This window comes from Scyliorhinus torazame, chromosome 7 (assembly GCF_047496885.1).
Source record: "Scyliorhinus torazame isolate Kashiwa2021f chromosome 7, sScyTor2.1, whole genome shotgun sequence".
Lineage (NCBI taxonomy): Eukaryota > Metazoa > Chordata > Chondrichthyes > Carcharhiniformes > Scyliorhinidae > Scyliorhinus > Scyliorhinus torazame.
In genome coordinates, this window is record NC_092713.1 from 8,427,632 (window position 1) to 8,443,679 (window position 16,048).

Below are 16,048 nucleotides of genomic sequence, written 5' to 3' on the forward strand. Positions count from 1 at the left end.
TGAATTGGACATTCTGAAATCTCCCTCTGTGTACCCGAACAGGGGCCGGAATGTGGCGACTAGGGGCTTTTCACAGTAACTCCATTGCAGTGTTAATGTAAGCCTACTTGTGACAATAATAAAATTATAATTACTCCGTTGGGAGCTGCTTCCTGGATATGGTGCTCAGGGTGAGTTGGGATTCTCTCTCAGAGGCGAGGCACAAATGAATTGCCGATAAATATTAAATGAAATGCTGTTTACTGTCACACTTACAACCAGCTGACATTGGGTAGCGCACAGCCAAGCATCTGACATTAACTTTTCCAGGTGAAGCGAGAGAAGTTTCCAGTCACTCCGTGAAGAATGTCTGATCATTTCTGCCCTGAGCAGCAGAGGGCAGTGTTGTCCAGTGTTAGCTCAGCAACTCACCCGACTGAAAATTAAACAGCATTTCATCGACTGAATGTGGCGCTCGGGGGGGGGATTCTCGCCCCCCCCCCCCCACCCACCCCCCCCTCCCCCCCCCCCCCTCCCCTGGCCGCGTGTTTCCGGCAGCGGGAGGCGTCACGCCATTCGTTGGCGGTGGGATTCTCTGCTCACACCGCTGTCAGTGGCCGTTGCCGTCGAAGCCACCCCCCGCTGCCGGGAATCCCGAGGTTGGTGTTGCGCTGCCGGCTGGAGAATTCCGGCCTCAATTACCTCGCCCGGTCCCGCCTGCAGATTATTAAAATGAGGGAAGTGGTGGGGAGAGATTCTGAAGCCAGGTTAGCTGTCAGCGAGAACAGCGACGCAGAATCCGGAGAGAGTTGGGAAACGCGAATATCTCCGGTGAGATGCCGATTCCCGATTTTCAGCCTTCCCACCTCCCAGCGAATTAGTGGCAATCACGGAGCGGGAGCCCGGGAAGCTCATTTCAAATATATTAACAGGTCATTAGTCAGCATGGAGCGGACGTCACTCTGCGACTTCCCCCTCACGGGATGTTCGCTGCGCCAATCATCATAGAATTTACAGTGCAGAAGGAGGCAATTCGGCCCATCGAGTCTGCACCGGCTCTTGGAAAGAGCACCCTACCCAAGGTCAACACCTCCACCCTATCCCCATAACCCAGTAACCCCACCCAACACTAAGGGCAATTTTGGACACTAAGGGCAATTTATCACGGCCAATCCACCTAACCTGCACATCTTTGGACTGTGGGAGGAAACCGGAGCACCCGGAGGAAACCATTTGAATTTAAGAGCCGTGAGGTTGGGGATGGGGTTGGGGAGGGGGTTGGTGGGGGATTGGGGAGGGGGTTGGGGGGTGGGTTTGTGGGGGTTGGGGAGGGGGTTGGTGAGGGGGTTGGTGGGGGATTGGGGAGAGGGTTGGGGAGGGGGTTGGTGGGTGGTTGGGGAGGGGGTTGGGGAGGGGGTTTGTGGGGGGTTGGGGAGGGGGTTGGTGGGGGGTTGGGGAGGGGGTTGGTGGGGGATTGGGGAGGGGATTGGTGGGGGATTGGGAGGGGGTTGGGGGGTTGGGGAGGGGGTTTGTGGGGAGTTGGGGAGGGGGTTGGTGGGGGGTTGGGGAGGGGGTTGGTGGGGGATTGGGGAGGGGGTTGGTGGGGGATTGGGGAGGGGGTTGGGGAGGGGGTTTGTGGGGGTTGGTGGGGGGTTGGGGAGGGGGTTGGTTGGGGATTGGGGAGGGGGTTGGGGAGGGGTTTGGGGAGGGGGTTGGGGAGGGGGTTGGTGGGGGGTTGGGGAGGGGGTTGGTTGGGGATTGGGGAGGGGGTTGGTGGGGGGTTGGGGAGGGGGTTAGTTGGGGATTGGGGAGGGGGTTGGTGGGGGCTGGGGAGGGGGTTAGTTGGGGATTGGGGAGGGGGTTGGTGGGGGATTGGGGAGGGGGTTGGGGAGGGGGTTTGTGGGGGGTTGGGGAGGGGGTTGGTGGGGGGTTGGGGAGGAGGTTGGTTGGGGATTGGGGAGGGGGTTGGGGAGGGGATTGGGTTGGGGATTAGGTGCCACGAAGACTCTCGAGGGTGCATGTGCCTCATCCAGGTGGAGTTGAGAGGGACTGTGCGGGTGTGGCTATACTGTGATAGGGGCGAGGGACTCAGTAAGAGGGAATGTGCGGGTGATGACCCGGAGGCGCGGAGGGCTGAGGGTCAGGGCCCTCTCGGGAATCCTCAGGGCTCACCCCAGTGTTCTCTTCCTTTCAGTGTCTGATTGTGGAGAATTCTGGCGCTCGGTAATTCACTTCCCCACTCACCGCGATTGAGCTGGGGCACCGACACCGACACAAGCCCAGGAGAGGAGGAGGGTGTGCCGGGATTTGCTCCCGGAGGGTGGAGCCTCATCGGAGACACTCTCACAAAAGGGTTTTCCGAGGTTGGAGCGTCAGTGTCGGAGAAGACTGTGTTGGGGGGACAGTGGGGCACCTGTGCCGGGTCCTGTGAGGGCTGGTACCGCACGGACCGGGGGCAAACACACTGCCACATGGCCCATAAAATCCCCGTCACTCTGAACCTCGCCAGGTGGCTCGATTCAGGGCAGCACTGGTGACCTGTGCGGTCCCTCTATAATTTTTTATTATCAGCACTGACATTAACTCTGCAATGAAGTTACTGTGAAAAGCCCCTAGTCGCCACACTCCGGCGTCTGTTCGGGTACACGGAGGGAGAATTCAGAATGTCCAATTCACCTAACAGCACGTCTTTCGGGACTTGTGGGAGGAAACCGGAGCACCCGGAGGAAACCCACGCAGACACGGGGGGAACGTGCAGACTCCGCACAGACAGTGACCCAAGCCGGGAATCGAACCCGGGACCCTGGCGCTAGAAAGCAACAGTGCTAACCACTGTGCTACCGTGCTGCCCAATCAGCTGCCCAAAAATAACAGAGGTAACAGATACCCTTTATGCGAGGGCCCACATGTATATAAACCAGGGACCAGGGGCGTCATTCTCCGACCCCAGCCTGGTTGGAGAATCGCCGGGGGCTGCCGTGAATCCCGCCCCCGCCGGTTGCCGAAGTCTCCGGTACCGGATATTTGGTGGGGGCGGGAATCGGGCCGCGCCGGTTGGTGGGCCCCCCCGCTCGATTCTCCGGCCCGAATGGGCCGAAGTCCCGCCAATAAATTGCCTGTCCCGCCGGCGTAAATTAAAGTACCTATTTACCAGCGGGACAAGGCGGCGCGGGCGGGCTCCGGGGTCCTGGGAGGGGCGCGGGGCGATCTGACCCCGGGGGGTGCCCCGACGGTGGCCTGGCCCGCGATCAGGGCCCACCGATCCGCGGGCGGGCCTGTGCCGTGGGGGCACTCTTTCCCTTCCGCCTCCGCCACTGTCTCCACCATGGCGGAGGTGGAAGCGACTCCCTCCACTGCGCATGTGTGGGAAACTGTCAGCAGCCGCTGACGCTCCCCGCGCATGCGCCGCCCGGAGATGTCATTTCCGCGCCAGCTGGCGGGGCAACAAAGGCCGTTTCCGCCAGCTGGCGGGGCGGAAATCCCTCCGGTGCCGACCTAGCCCCTCAATGTTGGGGCTCGGCCCCCAAAGATGCGGAGCATTCTGCACCTCTGGGGCGGCGCGATGCCCGTCTGATTGGCGCCGTTTGGGCGCCAGTCGGCGGACATCGCGCCGTTTGGGGAGAATTTCGCCCCAGGTCGGTCAGGACGTCAGGGCTTCACCCACTTAGCAGGCCTGCCCCAGGGGCAGGGTGAGATAGCACTCCCTCAGTACTGACCCTCTGACAGTGCGGCACTCCCTCAGTACTGACCCTCTGACAGTGCGGCACTCCCTCAGTACTGACCCTCTGACAGTGCGGCACTCCCTCAGTACTGACCCTCTGACAGTGCAGCACTCCCTCAGTACTGACCCTCTGCCAGTGTGGCACTCCCTCAGTACTGACCCTCTGACAGTGCGGCACTCCCTCAGTCCTGACCCTCTGACAGTGCAGCACTCCCTCAGTGCTGACCCTCTGACAGTGCGGCACTCCCACAGTCCTGACCCTCTGACAGTGCAGCACTCCCTCAGTGCTGACCCTCTGACAGTGCGGCACTCCCCCAGTACTGACCCTCTGACAGTGCAGCACTCCCTCAGTACTGACCCACTGACAGTGCAGCACTCCCTCAGTACTGACCCTCTGACAGTGCAGCACTCCCTCAGTACTGACCCTCTGACAGTGCAGCACTCCCTCAGTTCTGTCCCTCTGACAGTGCGGCACTCCCACAGTCCTGACCCTCTGACAGTGCAGCACTCCCTCAGTGCTGACCCTCTGACAGTGCGGCACTCCCCCAGTACTGACCCTCTGACAGTGCAGCACTCCCTCAGTACTGACCCTCTGACAGTGCAGCACTCCCTCAGTACTGACCCTCTGACAGTGCAGCACTCCCTCAGTACTGACCCTCTGATAGTGCAGCACTCCCTCAGAACTGACCCTCTGACAGTGCAGCAGTCCCTCAGTACTGACCCTCTGACAGTGCAGCACTCCCTCAGTACTGACCCTCTGACAGTGCAGCATTCCCTCAGTACTGACCCTCTGACAGTGCAGCACTCCCTCAGTACTGACCCTCTGACAATGCAGCACTCCCTCAGTGCTGACCCTCTGACAGTGCGGCACTCCCTCAGTACTGACCCTCTGACAGTGCGGCACTACCTCAGTACTGACCCTCTGACAGTGCGGGACTCCCTCAGTACTGACCCTCTGACAGTGCGGCACTCCCTCAGTACTGACCCTCTGACAGTGCAGCACTCCCTCAGTTCTGTCCCTCTGACAGTGCGGCACTCCCACAGTCCTGACCCTCTGACAGTGCAGCACTCCCTCAGTGCTGACCCTCTGACAGTGCGGCACTCCCCCAGTACTGACCCTCTGACAGTGCAGCACTCCCTCAGTACTGACCCTCTGACAGTGCAGCACTCCCTCAGTACTGACCCTCTGACAGTGCAGCACTCCCTCAGTACTGACCCTCTGACAGTGCAGCACTCCCTCAGTACTGACCCTCTGACAGTGCAGCAGTCCCTCAGTACTGACCATCTGACAGTGCAGCACTCCCTCAGTACTGACCCTCTGACAGTGCAGCATTCCCTCAGTACTGACCCTCTGACAGTGCAGCACTCCCTCAGTACTGACCCTCTGACAATGCAGCACTCCCTCAGTACTGACCCTCTGACAGTGCGGCACTCCCTCAGTACTGACCCTCTGACAGTGCGGCACTCCCTCAGTACTGACCCTCTGACAGTGCGGCACTCCCTCAGTACCGACCCTCTGACAGTGCGGCACTCCCTCAGTACTGACCCTCTGACAGTACGGCACTCCCTCAGTACTGACCCTCTGACAGTGCAGCACTCCCTCAGTACTGACCCTCTGACAGTGCGGCACTCCCTCAGTACTGACCCTCTGACAGTGCAGCACTCCCTCAGTACTGACCCTCTGACAGTGCACACTCCCTCAGTACTGACCCACTGACAGTGCGGCACTCCCTCAGTACTGACCCTCTGACAGTGCAGCATTCCCTCAGTACTGACCCTCTGACAGTGCAGCACTCCCTCAGTACTGACCCTCTGACAGTGCGGTGCTCCCTCAGTACTGACTCTCTGACAGTGCAGCACTCCCTCAGTACTGACCATCTGACAGTGCAGCACTCCCTCAGTACTGACCCTCTGAAAGTGCAGCACTCCCTCAGTACTGACCGTCTGACAGTGCAGCACTCCCTCAGTACTGACCCTCTGACAGTGCAGCACTCCCTCAGTACTGACCCTCTGACAGTGCGGCACTCCCTCAGTACTGACCCTCTGACAGTGCTGCACTCCCTCAGTACTGACCCTCTGACAGTGGGGCACTCCCTCAGTACCGACCCTCTGACAGTGCAGCACTCCCTCAGTACTGACCCTCTGACAGTGCAGCACTCCCTCAGTACTGACCCTCTGACAGTGCGGCACTCCCTCAGTACTGGCCCTCTGACAGTGCGGCACTCCCTCAGTACTGACCCTCTGACAGTGCGGCACTCCCTCAGTACCGACCCTCTGACAGTGGGACACTCCCTCAGTACCGACCCTCTGACAGTGGGGCACTCCCTCAGTACTGACCCTCTGACAGTGCAGCACTCCCTCAGTACTGACCCTCTGACAGTGCAGCACTCCCTCAGTACAGACCCTCTGACAGTGCAGCACTCCCTCAGTACTGACCCTCTGACAGTGCAGCACTCCCTCAGTACTGACCCTCTGACAGTGCGGCACTCCCTCAGTACTGACCCTCTGACAGTGCAGCACTCCCTCAGTACTGACCCTCTGACAGTGCAGCACTCCCTCAGTACTGACCCTCTGACAGTGCGGCACTCCCTCAGTACTGACCCTCTGACAGTGCGGCACTCCCTCAGTACTGACCCTCTGACAGTGCAGCACTCCCTCAGTACTGACCCTCTGACAGTGCGGCACTCCCTCAGTACTGACCCTCTGACAGTGCTGCACTCCCTCAGTACTGACCCTCTGACAGTGGGGCACTCCCTCAATACCGACCCTCTGACAGTGCAGCACTCCCTCAGTACTGACCCTCTGACAGTGGGGCACTCCCTCAGTACCGACCCTCTGACAGTGCGTCACTCCCTCAGTACTGACCCTCTGACAGTGCGGCACTCCCTCAGTACAGGACCTCTGACAGTGGGGCACTCCCTCAGTACCGACCCTCTGACAGTGCGGCACTCCCTCAGTACTGACCCTCTGACAGTGCGGCACTCCCTCAGTACTGACCCTCTGACAGTGCAGCAGTCCCTCAGTACTGACCGTCTGACAGTGCAGCACTCCCTCAGTACTGACCGTCTGACAGTGCGGCACTCCCTCAGTACTGACCCTCTGACAGTGCGGCACTCCCTCAGTACTGACCGTCTGACAGTGCAGCACTCCCTCAGTACTGACCCTCTGACAGTGCAGCACTCCCTCAGTACTGACCATCTGACAGTGCAGCACTCCCTCAGTACTGACCCTCTGACAGTGCAGCACTCCCTCAGTACTGACCCTCTGACAGTGCGGCACTCCCTCAGTACTGGGCCTCTGACAGTGCGGCACTCCCTCAGTACTGACCCTCTGACAGTGCGGCACTCCCTCAGTACCGACCCTCTGACAGTGGGGCACTCCCTCAGTACTGACCCTCTGACAGTGCGGCACTCCCTCAGTACCGACCCTCTGACAGTGGGGCACTCCCTCAGTACTGACCCTCTGACAGTGCAGCACTCCCTCAGTACTGACCCTCTGACAGTGCAGCACTCCCTCAGTACTGACCCTCTGACAGTGCGGTGCTCCCTCAGTACTGACTCTCTGACAGTGCAGCACTCCCTCAGTACTGACCGTCTGACAGTGCAGCACTCCCTCAGCACTTACCCTCTGACAGTGCAGCACTCCCTCAGTACTGACCGTCTGACAGTGCAGCACTCCCTCAGTACTGACCCTCTGACAGTGCAGCACTCCCTCAGTACTGACCCTCTGACAGTGCGGCACTCCCTCAGTACTGGCCCTCTGACAGTGCGGCACTCCCTCAGTACCGACCCTCTGACAGTGGGGCACTCCCTCAGTACCGACCCTCTGACAGTGCGGCACTCCCTCAGTACCGACCCTCTGACAGTGGGGCACTCCCTCAGTACTGACCCTCTGACAGTGCGGCACTCCCTCAGTACCGACCCTCTGACAGTGGGGCACTCCCTCAGTACTGACCCTCTGACAGTGCAGCACTCCCTCAGTACTGATTGCAGCACTCCCTCAGTACTGACCCTCTGACAGTGCGGCACTCCCTCAGTACTGACCCTCTGACAGTGCAGCACTCCCTCAGTACTGACCCTCTGACAGTGCAGCACTCCCTCAGTACTGACCCTTTGACAGTGCGGCACTCCCTCAGTACTGACCCTCTGACAGTGCGGCACTCCATCAGTACTGACCCTCTGACAGTGCAGCACTCCCTCAGTACTGACCCTCTGACAGTGCAGCACTCCCTCAGTACTGACCCTCTGACAGTGCAGCACTCCCTCAGTACTGACCCTCTGACAGTGCAGCTCTCCCTCAGTACTGACCCTCTGACAGTGCGGCACTCCCTCAGTACTGACCCTCTGACAGTGCAACACTCCCTCAGTCCTGACCCTCTGAGATTGGTATTTCTGGGATTTTGCTGTGTGTAAATTGGCTGCTGTGCTTCCTGCATTACAACAGTGACAAGTTGTCATTGGCAAAGAGCTTGTGGACCTGCTCCAGCTGTGTGCTCCCAGCTCTGGCTAGTTGAATTTTCTTTTTCAGTGTTTCCAGTGTGGAGTGAAGTGCAGAGCCAGGCTGAAGGGATTTTCTTACCACGAGAGGGACCCAGTAATAATTCAGTGATGGGGCTTCACCAGCGATGATCGATATTCTGCGAGTGAAGAAGAAAAAGGCCAGGACTCCTAAATAGAAAACAAGAAGCAAAATTAATTCAACGTGTTACAAAGGAGAGAAATATCTGACAGAAAGATATACTGCAACAACAGCCTGCATTGATATAGCCCCCTTAACACAGTGCAAACATCTCAGGCGACCTCACATGAATCAAATCTGACACCTCGTGACAGAAGGAGCGATTCAGACTGGTGACAGAAGGCTCGGTCGAAGAGAGGGGTTTTAAGGAGAGTTTTCACAGAGCGGGAAGGGATTGGGGAGGGAATCCCAGGGCTTGGGGCCCAGTCAGCTGAAGGCACGGCTGGCAATGGTGGAGCGGTTAAAATCGGGGTCCAAGCAAGAAGACAGAATTGGAATAGCACAAAGATTTTCGGAGGATTGTAGGGCTGGGGAGATTAAAATGTTAATTATTTGAATAATTATGTAGGGTTTAGATAGAATGTGCCATCTACAAGATGCACTGCAGTAACTCACCAAGGTTCCTTAGGCAGCACCTTCCAAACCCACGACCACTACCATCTAGAAGGACAAGAGCAGCAGATACCTGGAACCCCACCACCTGGAGGTTCCCCTCCAAGTCACTCACCACCCCGACTGGGAAATATATCGCCGTTCCTTCACTGTCGCTGGGGCAACATCCTGCAACTCCCTCCCTAACAGCACACTGGGTGTACCTACACCTCAGGGACTGCAGTGGATCATGAAGGTAACTGACCCCCACCTTCTGAAGGGCAACTAGGGATGGGCATTAAATGCTGGGCCTAACCAGCGACACCCACATCCCGTCAAATTAATTTTAAAAAGTAAATATGGGGATGGAGCTGGGCCTGGGAGACTCTGGGCTGGGTGAGTTCCCTTGTCTTGTAAGATTCTAACAAACGAACACTTTCTTAAAAAAATACTTTTTATTAAAGGCATTGTGCATATGTGCATAGAAATATCAGAAAACACAAACTCCCACAGGAACAGAGAACACCGGCCCACATCCACCCCGATATCAAACCCACAACGCTCCCCTCCCCCTTCAGATTCCCCCCTTATGCCCCACCCCCCAAACATTGAAAACAGACTCCTACCCCCGCCCCTCGCTGACACCTTCATTCCCCTTGAAGAATCTGTAAACAGTTTCCGCCTCCGGGTGAGCCCCTCCCCGCACCCCCCCCTCCTCCCCCGGCCTCCGGGTGAGCCCCTCCCCGCACCCCCCTCCTCCCCCCGGCCTCCGGGTGAGCCCCTTCCCCCCCCCCCGCCTCCGGGGTGAGCCCCTCCCCCCACCCCACCCGCACCCCCCCCCCCCAGCTTCGGGGGCTCCGAGTCCCGTCAGCTCAACAAGAACCGTCTCCGGGCCATCCGGGACGCAAAGGCCAAAACATCGGCCTCTCTCCCCACCTGACCTGCCAGATCTTCCCACACACCGAATATCGCCACCCTCCTGACTCGGGGCCACCCCCACACCCAGAATCTCGGACATGACGTCCGAGAAATCCTCACCAGAGCCCCCTCAGCTCTGGATACGGCCAGAGAACATGTGGATGTGATCCCCGTCCCGTCCCCCCCCCTTCCCCCCCCCCCCCCACACTATCCTCCACCCCTGCAAAGAACCGACTTATCCTCGCCACTGTAATGTGGGCCCTGTGCACTGCCTTAAACTGGATTGAGGCTTAACCTGACACCCTGCGCAGGGCCTCCTTCCACGTCCCCACCCTCACTTCCCCACCCTACTTCCTCCTCCCATTTGTGCCTGATCTCCACCACGGGAGCGCCCTCCCTCTCCATCAACTCTACATAAATGTCCGACACTCTCCCCCCCCCAATGTGATCCTCGAACCAACAGCTGATCCTGCAACACCGGAGGCGGCAGCCCTGGGAATGACGGCAGCTCTCTCCTCACAATGTCCCGAACCTGCGGGTACCTGAAGCCATTCCCCTTTGGTCAACTCAGACCTTTCCTCCAGCTTGTCCCAGAGCTGCAAAACCTGTCCCCTACAAACACAGTAGCACAGTGGTTAGCACAGTTGCTTCACAGTTCCAGGTCCCAGGTTCGATTCCTGGCTTGGGTCACTGTCTGTGCGGAGTCTGCACGTTCTCCCCGTGTCTGCGTGGGTTTCCTCCGGGTGCTCCGGGTTTCCTCCCACAAGTCCCGGAAGACGTGCTGTTGGGTGAATTGGACATTCTGAATTCTCCCTCAGTGTACCCGAACAGGCGCCGGAATGTGGCGACTAGGGGCTTTTCACAGTAACTTCATTGCAGTGTTAATGTAAACCTACTTGAAATGAAATGAAAATCGCTTATTGTCACAAGTAGGCTGTGAAAAGCCCCTAGTCGCCACATTCCGGCGCCTGTTCGGGGAGGCCGGTACGGGAATTGAACCGTGCTGCTGGCCTTGTTACATAGACAGAAGATAGGAGCAGGAGGCCTTTTGGCCCTTCGAGCCTGCTCCGCCATTCATCACCATCATGGCTGATCATCCAACTCAATAGCCTAATCCTGCTTTCTCCCCATAGCCTTTGATCCCATTCTCCCCAAGTGCTATATCCAGTCGCCTCTTGAATATATTCAGTGTTTTAGCATCAACTACTTCCTGTGGTAATGAATTCCACAGGCTCACCACTCTCTGTGAAGAAATGTCTCCTTATCTCTGTCCGAATGGTTTACCCTGAATCCTCAGACTGTGACCCGAGGTGAAAATTCTCCGCAATCGGCGCGATGTCCGCCGGACCGGCGCCAAAAACGGCGCGAATCAGTCCGGCATCGCGCCGCCCCAAAGGTGCGGAATTCTCCGCATCTTGAGGGGCCGAGCCCTGACCTTGAGGGGCTAGGCCGGCGCCGGACTGATTTCCGCCCCCGCCAGCTGGCGGGAAAGGCCTTTGGTGCCCCGCCAGCTGGCGCGGGAAATGACTTTGCCGGGGCGGCGCATGCGCGGGAGCGTCAGCGGCGCTCACGGCATCCCCGCGCATGCGCAGTGGAGGGGGTCTCTTCCGCCTCCGCCATGGTGGAGACCGTGCCGAAGGCGGAAGGAAAAGAGTGCCCCCACGGCACAGGCCCCGCCCGCGGATCGGTGGGCCCCGATCGCGGGCCAGGCCACCGTGGGGGGCACCCCCCCCCCCCGGGGCCAGATTGCCCCGCGCCCCCCCCCAGGACCCCGGAGCCCGCCCCGCGCCGCCTTGTCCCGCCGGTAAGAGAGGTGGTTTAATCCACGTCGGCGGGACAGGCATTCCAGCAGCGGGGACTTCAGCCCATCGCGGGCGGAGAATCGTCCGGGGGGGGGGGGGCAACCGGCGCGGCGCGATTCCCACCCCTGCCGAATATCCGGTGCCGGAGAATTCGGCAACCGGCGGGGGGCGGGATTCACGCCAGCCCCCGGCGATTCTCCGACCCGGCGGGGGGGGTCGGAGAATCCCACCCCTGGTTCTGGACACACCCACCATCGGTAACATCTTCCCTGTATCTACCCTGTCTAGTCCTGTTAGAATTTTATAAGTCTCTATGAGATCCTCCCTCATTCTTCTGAACTCCAGCGAGAACAATCCCAACCGAGTCAATCTCTCCTCATAAGACAGTCCCGCCATCCCTGGAATCAGTCTGGTAAACCTTCGCTGCGCTCCCTCGAAAGCAAGAACATCCTTCCTCAGAGAAGGAGACCAAAACTGCCCACAATACTCCAGGTGTGGCCTCACCAAGGCCCTGTACAATTGCAGCAACACATCCCTGCTTCTGTACTCGAAACCTCTCGCAATGAAGGCCAACGTACCATTAGCCTTCTTTACCGCCTGCTGCACCTGCATGCTTTACCTTCAGCGACTGGTGCACAAGGGACACCCAGGTCCGCCTGCACACTCCCCTCTCCCAATTTACAACCATTCAGGTAGTGATCTGCCTTCCTGTTTTTTGCTTCCAGAGTGAATAACCTCCACTTATCTAAATTATACTGCATCCGCCATTGGTTTGCCCACTCGCCCAACCTGTCCAGATCTTGCTGTAGGATCCCTGCATCCTCGTCACAGTTCACCCTCCCCACCCAACTTGGTATCATCTGCAAACTTTGAGATGTTACATTTTGTTCCCTCATCTAAATCATTGATATATATTGTGAATAGCTGGGGTCCCAGCCCCGATCCCTGTGGTTACTGGCCCTCCACAATTACCCTACCGCCTTCCCCACGGACACCAACCCAAACTCCATCTGGAGCCTCTGCCTCTCCATTAGTAGCCCCTCTTCCGGCATAACCGAATACCTCCAATCCACCCTCAAAATCGCATCCACAAGCCTCGCTCTCTCCTCTCATTCCCCCCTCTCCCTATGCGCCCGAGTCGAGATATATTTGCCCGGGGCTACCAGCTTCTGTGCCTCCCACAGCGTGGAGGCCGGGACCTCCCCCATGCCATTAAGAGCAGCACGGTAGCATTGTGGATAGCACAATTGCTTCACAGCGCCAGGGTCCCAGGTTCGATTCCAGCTTGGGTCATTGTCTGTGCGGAGGTCTGCACATCCTCCCCGTGTGTGCGTGGGTTTCCTCCGGGTGCTCCGGTTTCCTCCCACAGTCCAAAGATGTGCAGGTTAGGTGGATTGGCCATGATAAATTGCCCTTAGTGTCCAAAATTGCCCTTAGTGTTGGGTGGGGTTACTGGGTTATGGGGATAGGGTGGCAGTGTTGACCTTGGGTAGGGTGCTCTTTCCAAGAGCCGGTGCAGACTTGATGGGCCCGAATGGCCTCCTTCTGCACTGTAAATTCTATGATAATCTATGATTCCACTCCACATAACCTCAGGTGGCCGCTGCACCCTCTTGCCACCCCCCCTTATCCGCCAGCAACCCCACATCCAACCTCCACTGTGGCCGCTGTGCCCCCCCCCCCCCCCCCCCCCGAACCACCCACAAATCCACCCAGTGCGGCCGTGGCCTGAGATCACGATCGCCGAATTCTCCAAATCGGCGACCCCTGCCATCAGCGCCCTGTCCACCACTAAAAACCAATCTGGGATTACAGCCAGTGCCCCTGGCAGAAGCACAAGAACCTTCGCCATCAGCCTCCCAAACCCCCATGACCCCCCCCAGTCCATGAACCCCCCTCAGCTCCCTCCCCCACCGCCGATACCTTCAATGACCTGGGACACGACTGGGTCATCCTCGGATCCAAAACCGTGTTAAACCGCCCCCCCCCACTATCAGCTGGTGCGTGATCAGACCCAGGATCTTCCCCAACACCTGCCTTATAAAGTCCCACGTTGCCCCAATTTGGGACATAGATATTCACCAGGACAACAGGTGTCACCTCCAGCTTCCCACTAACCATCATGCATCTCCCCCCAGGATCGGCTGCAATGCTGCCAACCTCGAAGGCCATTTTCTTGTTGAGCAGCACCCACCCCCCCTTGGTCTTCATGTCCAACCCCGAGTGGAAAACTTGCCCCACCCATCGCACCGAATCAGCATCGTCTGACCTCCCAGCTCCAGGTGCGTCTCCTCAAGTGTGTGAAAACACGTGACCGATTGAACGGGCCCCCTTCAACCCCCGCACGTTCCACGTCACCAGCGTGGTCGGAGGGGGTCCCTCACCCCCCTCCCCTGCCGATCAGCCGTAACCCTTCTTCAGCCAGCTCCCCCCCGGTCCGCGTCTCGCACCTTTCCAGACCCCGCCCGACAATATCCGCTGCCATCCCTCCTTAACCAACAGCGCCACACCAACCACACCCATGTCAGCCCCCCCCCCCCCCAAAACCACAGGCACGACTCCCACCCCCCCACCGGCACGACCCTCCTACCGGCACGACCCCACCCCCCACCGGCACGACTCCCCCACCCCCCACCGGCACGACTCCCCCACCGGCACGACCCTGCCCCCCACCGGCACGACCCCACCCCCCACCGGCACGACCCCCACCCCCCCCACCGGCACGACCCCACCCCCCACCGGCACGACCCCCCACCCCCACCCGGCACGACCCCCCACCCCCACCGGCACGACCCCCCCACCGGCACGACCCTCCTACCGGCACGACCCCAACCCCCACCCCCACCGGCACGACCCCCCCACCCCCACCGGCACGACTCCCCCACCGGCACGACCCTGCCCCCCACCGGCACGACCCCCCCACCCGGCACGACCCCCCACCCCCACCGGCACGACCCCCCCACCGGCACGACCCCAACCCCCACCGGCACGACCCCCCCACCCCCACCGGCACGACTCCCCCACCGGCACGACCCTGCCCCCCACCGGCACGACCCCCCACCGGCACGACCCCCCACCCCCCACCGGCACGACCCCCCACCCCCACCGGCACGACCCCACCCCCCACCCGGCACGACCCCACCCGGCACGACCCCACCCCCCACCGGCACGACCCCACCCCCCCACCGGCACGACCCCAACCGGCACGACCCCCCCCCCCACCAGCACGACCCCCCCCCCCCCCACCACCGCAGGCACGCCCCTCCCTCCTCCCCATAACCGATCAAAAAAACAAACCCATACTAGAGAGAGGAAACTGCAGCGACATGACCGACTGGTAGAAGGGGCCGACACCGTACTGGACGCAACAAGAATGAAATGGGAGGAGGACTTGGGGATCGAGATAGGGTGGGGACTCTGGAGCGAAGCACTGCATAGGGTCAACTCCACATCCACCTGCGCAAGGCTCAGCCTGACGCAGCTAAAAGTGGTACATAGAACCCACTTAACAAGGACCCGTATGAGTAGGTTCTTCCCGGAGGTGGAGGACAGATGTGAACGGTGCCAAGGAGACCCGGCCAACCACGCCCACATGTTCTGGTCCTGCCCCAGACTTGCAGGGTACTGGACAGGCTTCTTCGAGGCAATGTCCAAGGTGGTGGGGGGGTGAGGGTGGAGCCATGCCCGAAAGTGGCGGTCTTCGGGGTTTCGGACCAGCCAGACCTATTCCTGGGGAGGAGGGCGGACGCCCTTGCCTTTGCTCCCTGATCGCCCGCCGTAGAATCCTGTTCGGACTGGCAGTCAGCAGCACCACCCAAAGCTGCAGACTGGCTGGCGGTCAGCACCACCCAAAGCTGCAGACTGGCTGGCGGTCAGCACCACCCAAAGCTGCAGACTGGCTGGCGGTCAGCAGCACCGCCCAAAGCTGCAGACTGGCTGGCGGTCAGCAGCACCGCCCAAAGCTGCAGACTGGCTGGCGGTCAGCACCACCCAAAGCTGCAGACTGGCTGGCGGTCAGCAGCACCACCCAAAGCTGCGGACTGGCTGGCGGGCAGCACCACCCAAAGCTGCAGACTGGCTGGCGGTCAGCACCACCCAAAGCTGCAGACTGGCTGGAGGTCAGCACCACCCAAAGCTGCAGACTGGCTGGCGGTCAGCACCACCCAAAGCTGCAGACTGGCTGGAGGTCAGCACCACCCAAAGCTGCAGACTGGCTGGCGGTCAGCAGCACCACCCCAAAGCTGCAGACTGGCTGGCGGTCAGCACCACCCAAAGCTGCAGACTGGCTGGCGGTCAGCAGCACCACCCAAAGCTGCAGACTGCCTGTCCGACCTCTCGGAATCTCTCCAAATGGAGAAAATCAAATTCGGCATCCGAGGGTCCGACGACGGCTTCCACAGAACGTGGGAGCCATTCACCCAATTGTTCCGGGACCTGTTTGTGGCCAACGAACAAGCAGAAGAATAGCCAGGTAGCCAAGAACCAGGGGAGAGTAGCCAAAGCATGAGAGGGAGAGATA

At 59.7% G+C, this 16,048-nt stretch overlaps 1 protein-coding gene across 1 annotated transcript in view; it reads right to left on the reverse strand.

Annotated features, from left to right (window-relative positions):
• Nucleotides 1–16,048, reverse strand: part of slc44a5b (solute carrier family 44 member 5b) — a 596,657-nt gene that overhangs the window by 16,147 nt on the left and 564,462 nt on the right. Inside the window, exon 18 of the mRNA XM_072512838.1 lies at nucleotides 8,279–8,367. Within this exon, the coding sequence (XP_072368939.1) occupies nucleotides 8,279–8,367 (89 nt within the window). The remainder of the gene's footprint in view (nucleotides 1–8,278; nucleotides 8,368–16,048) is intronic.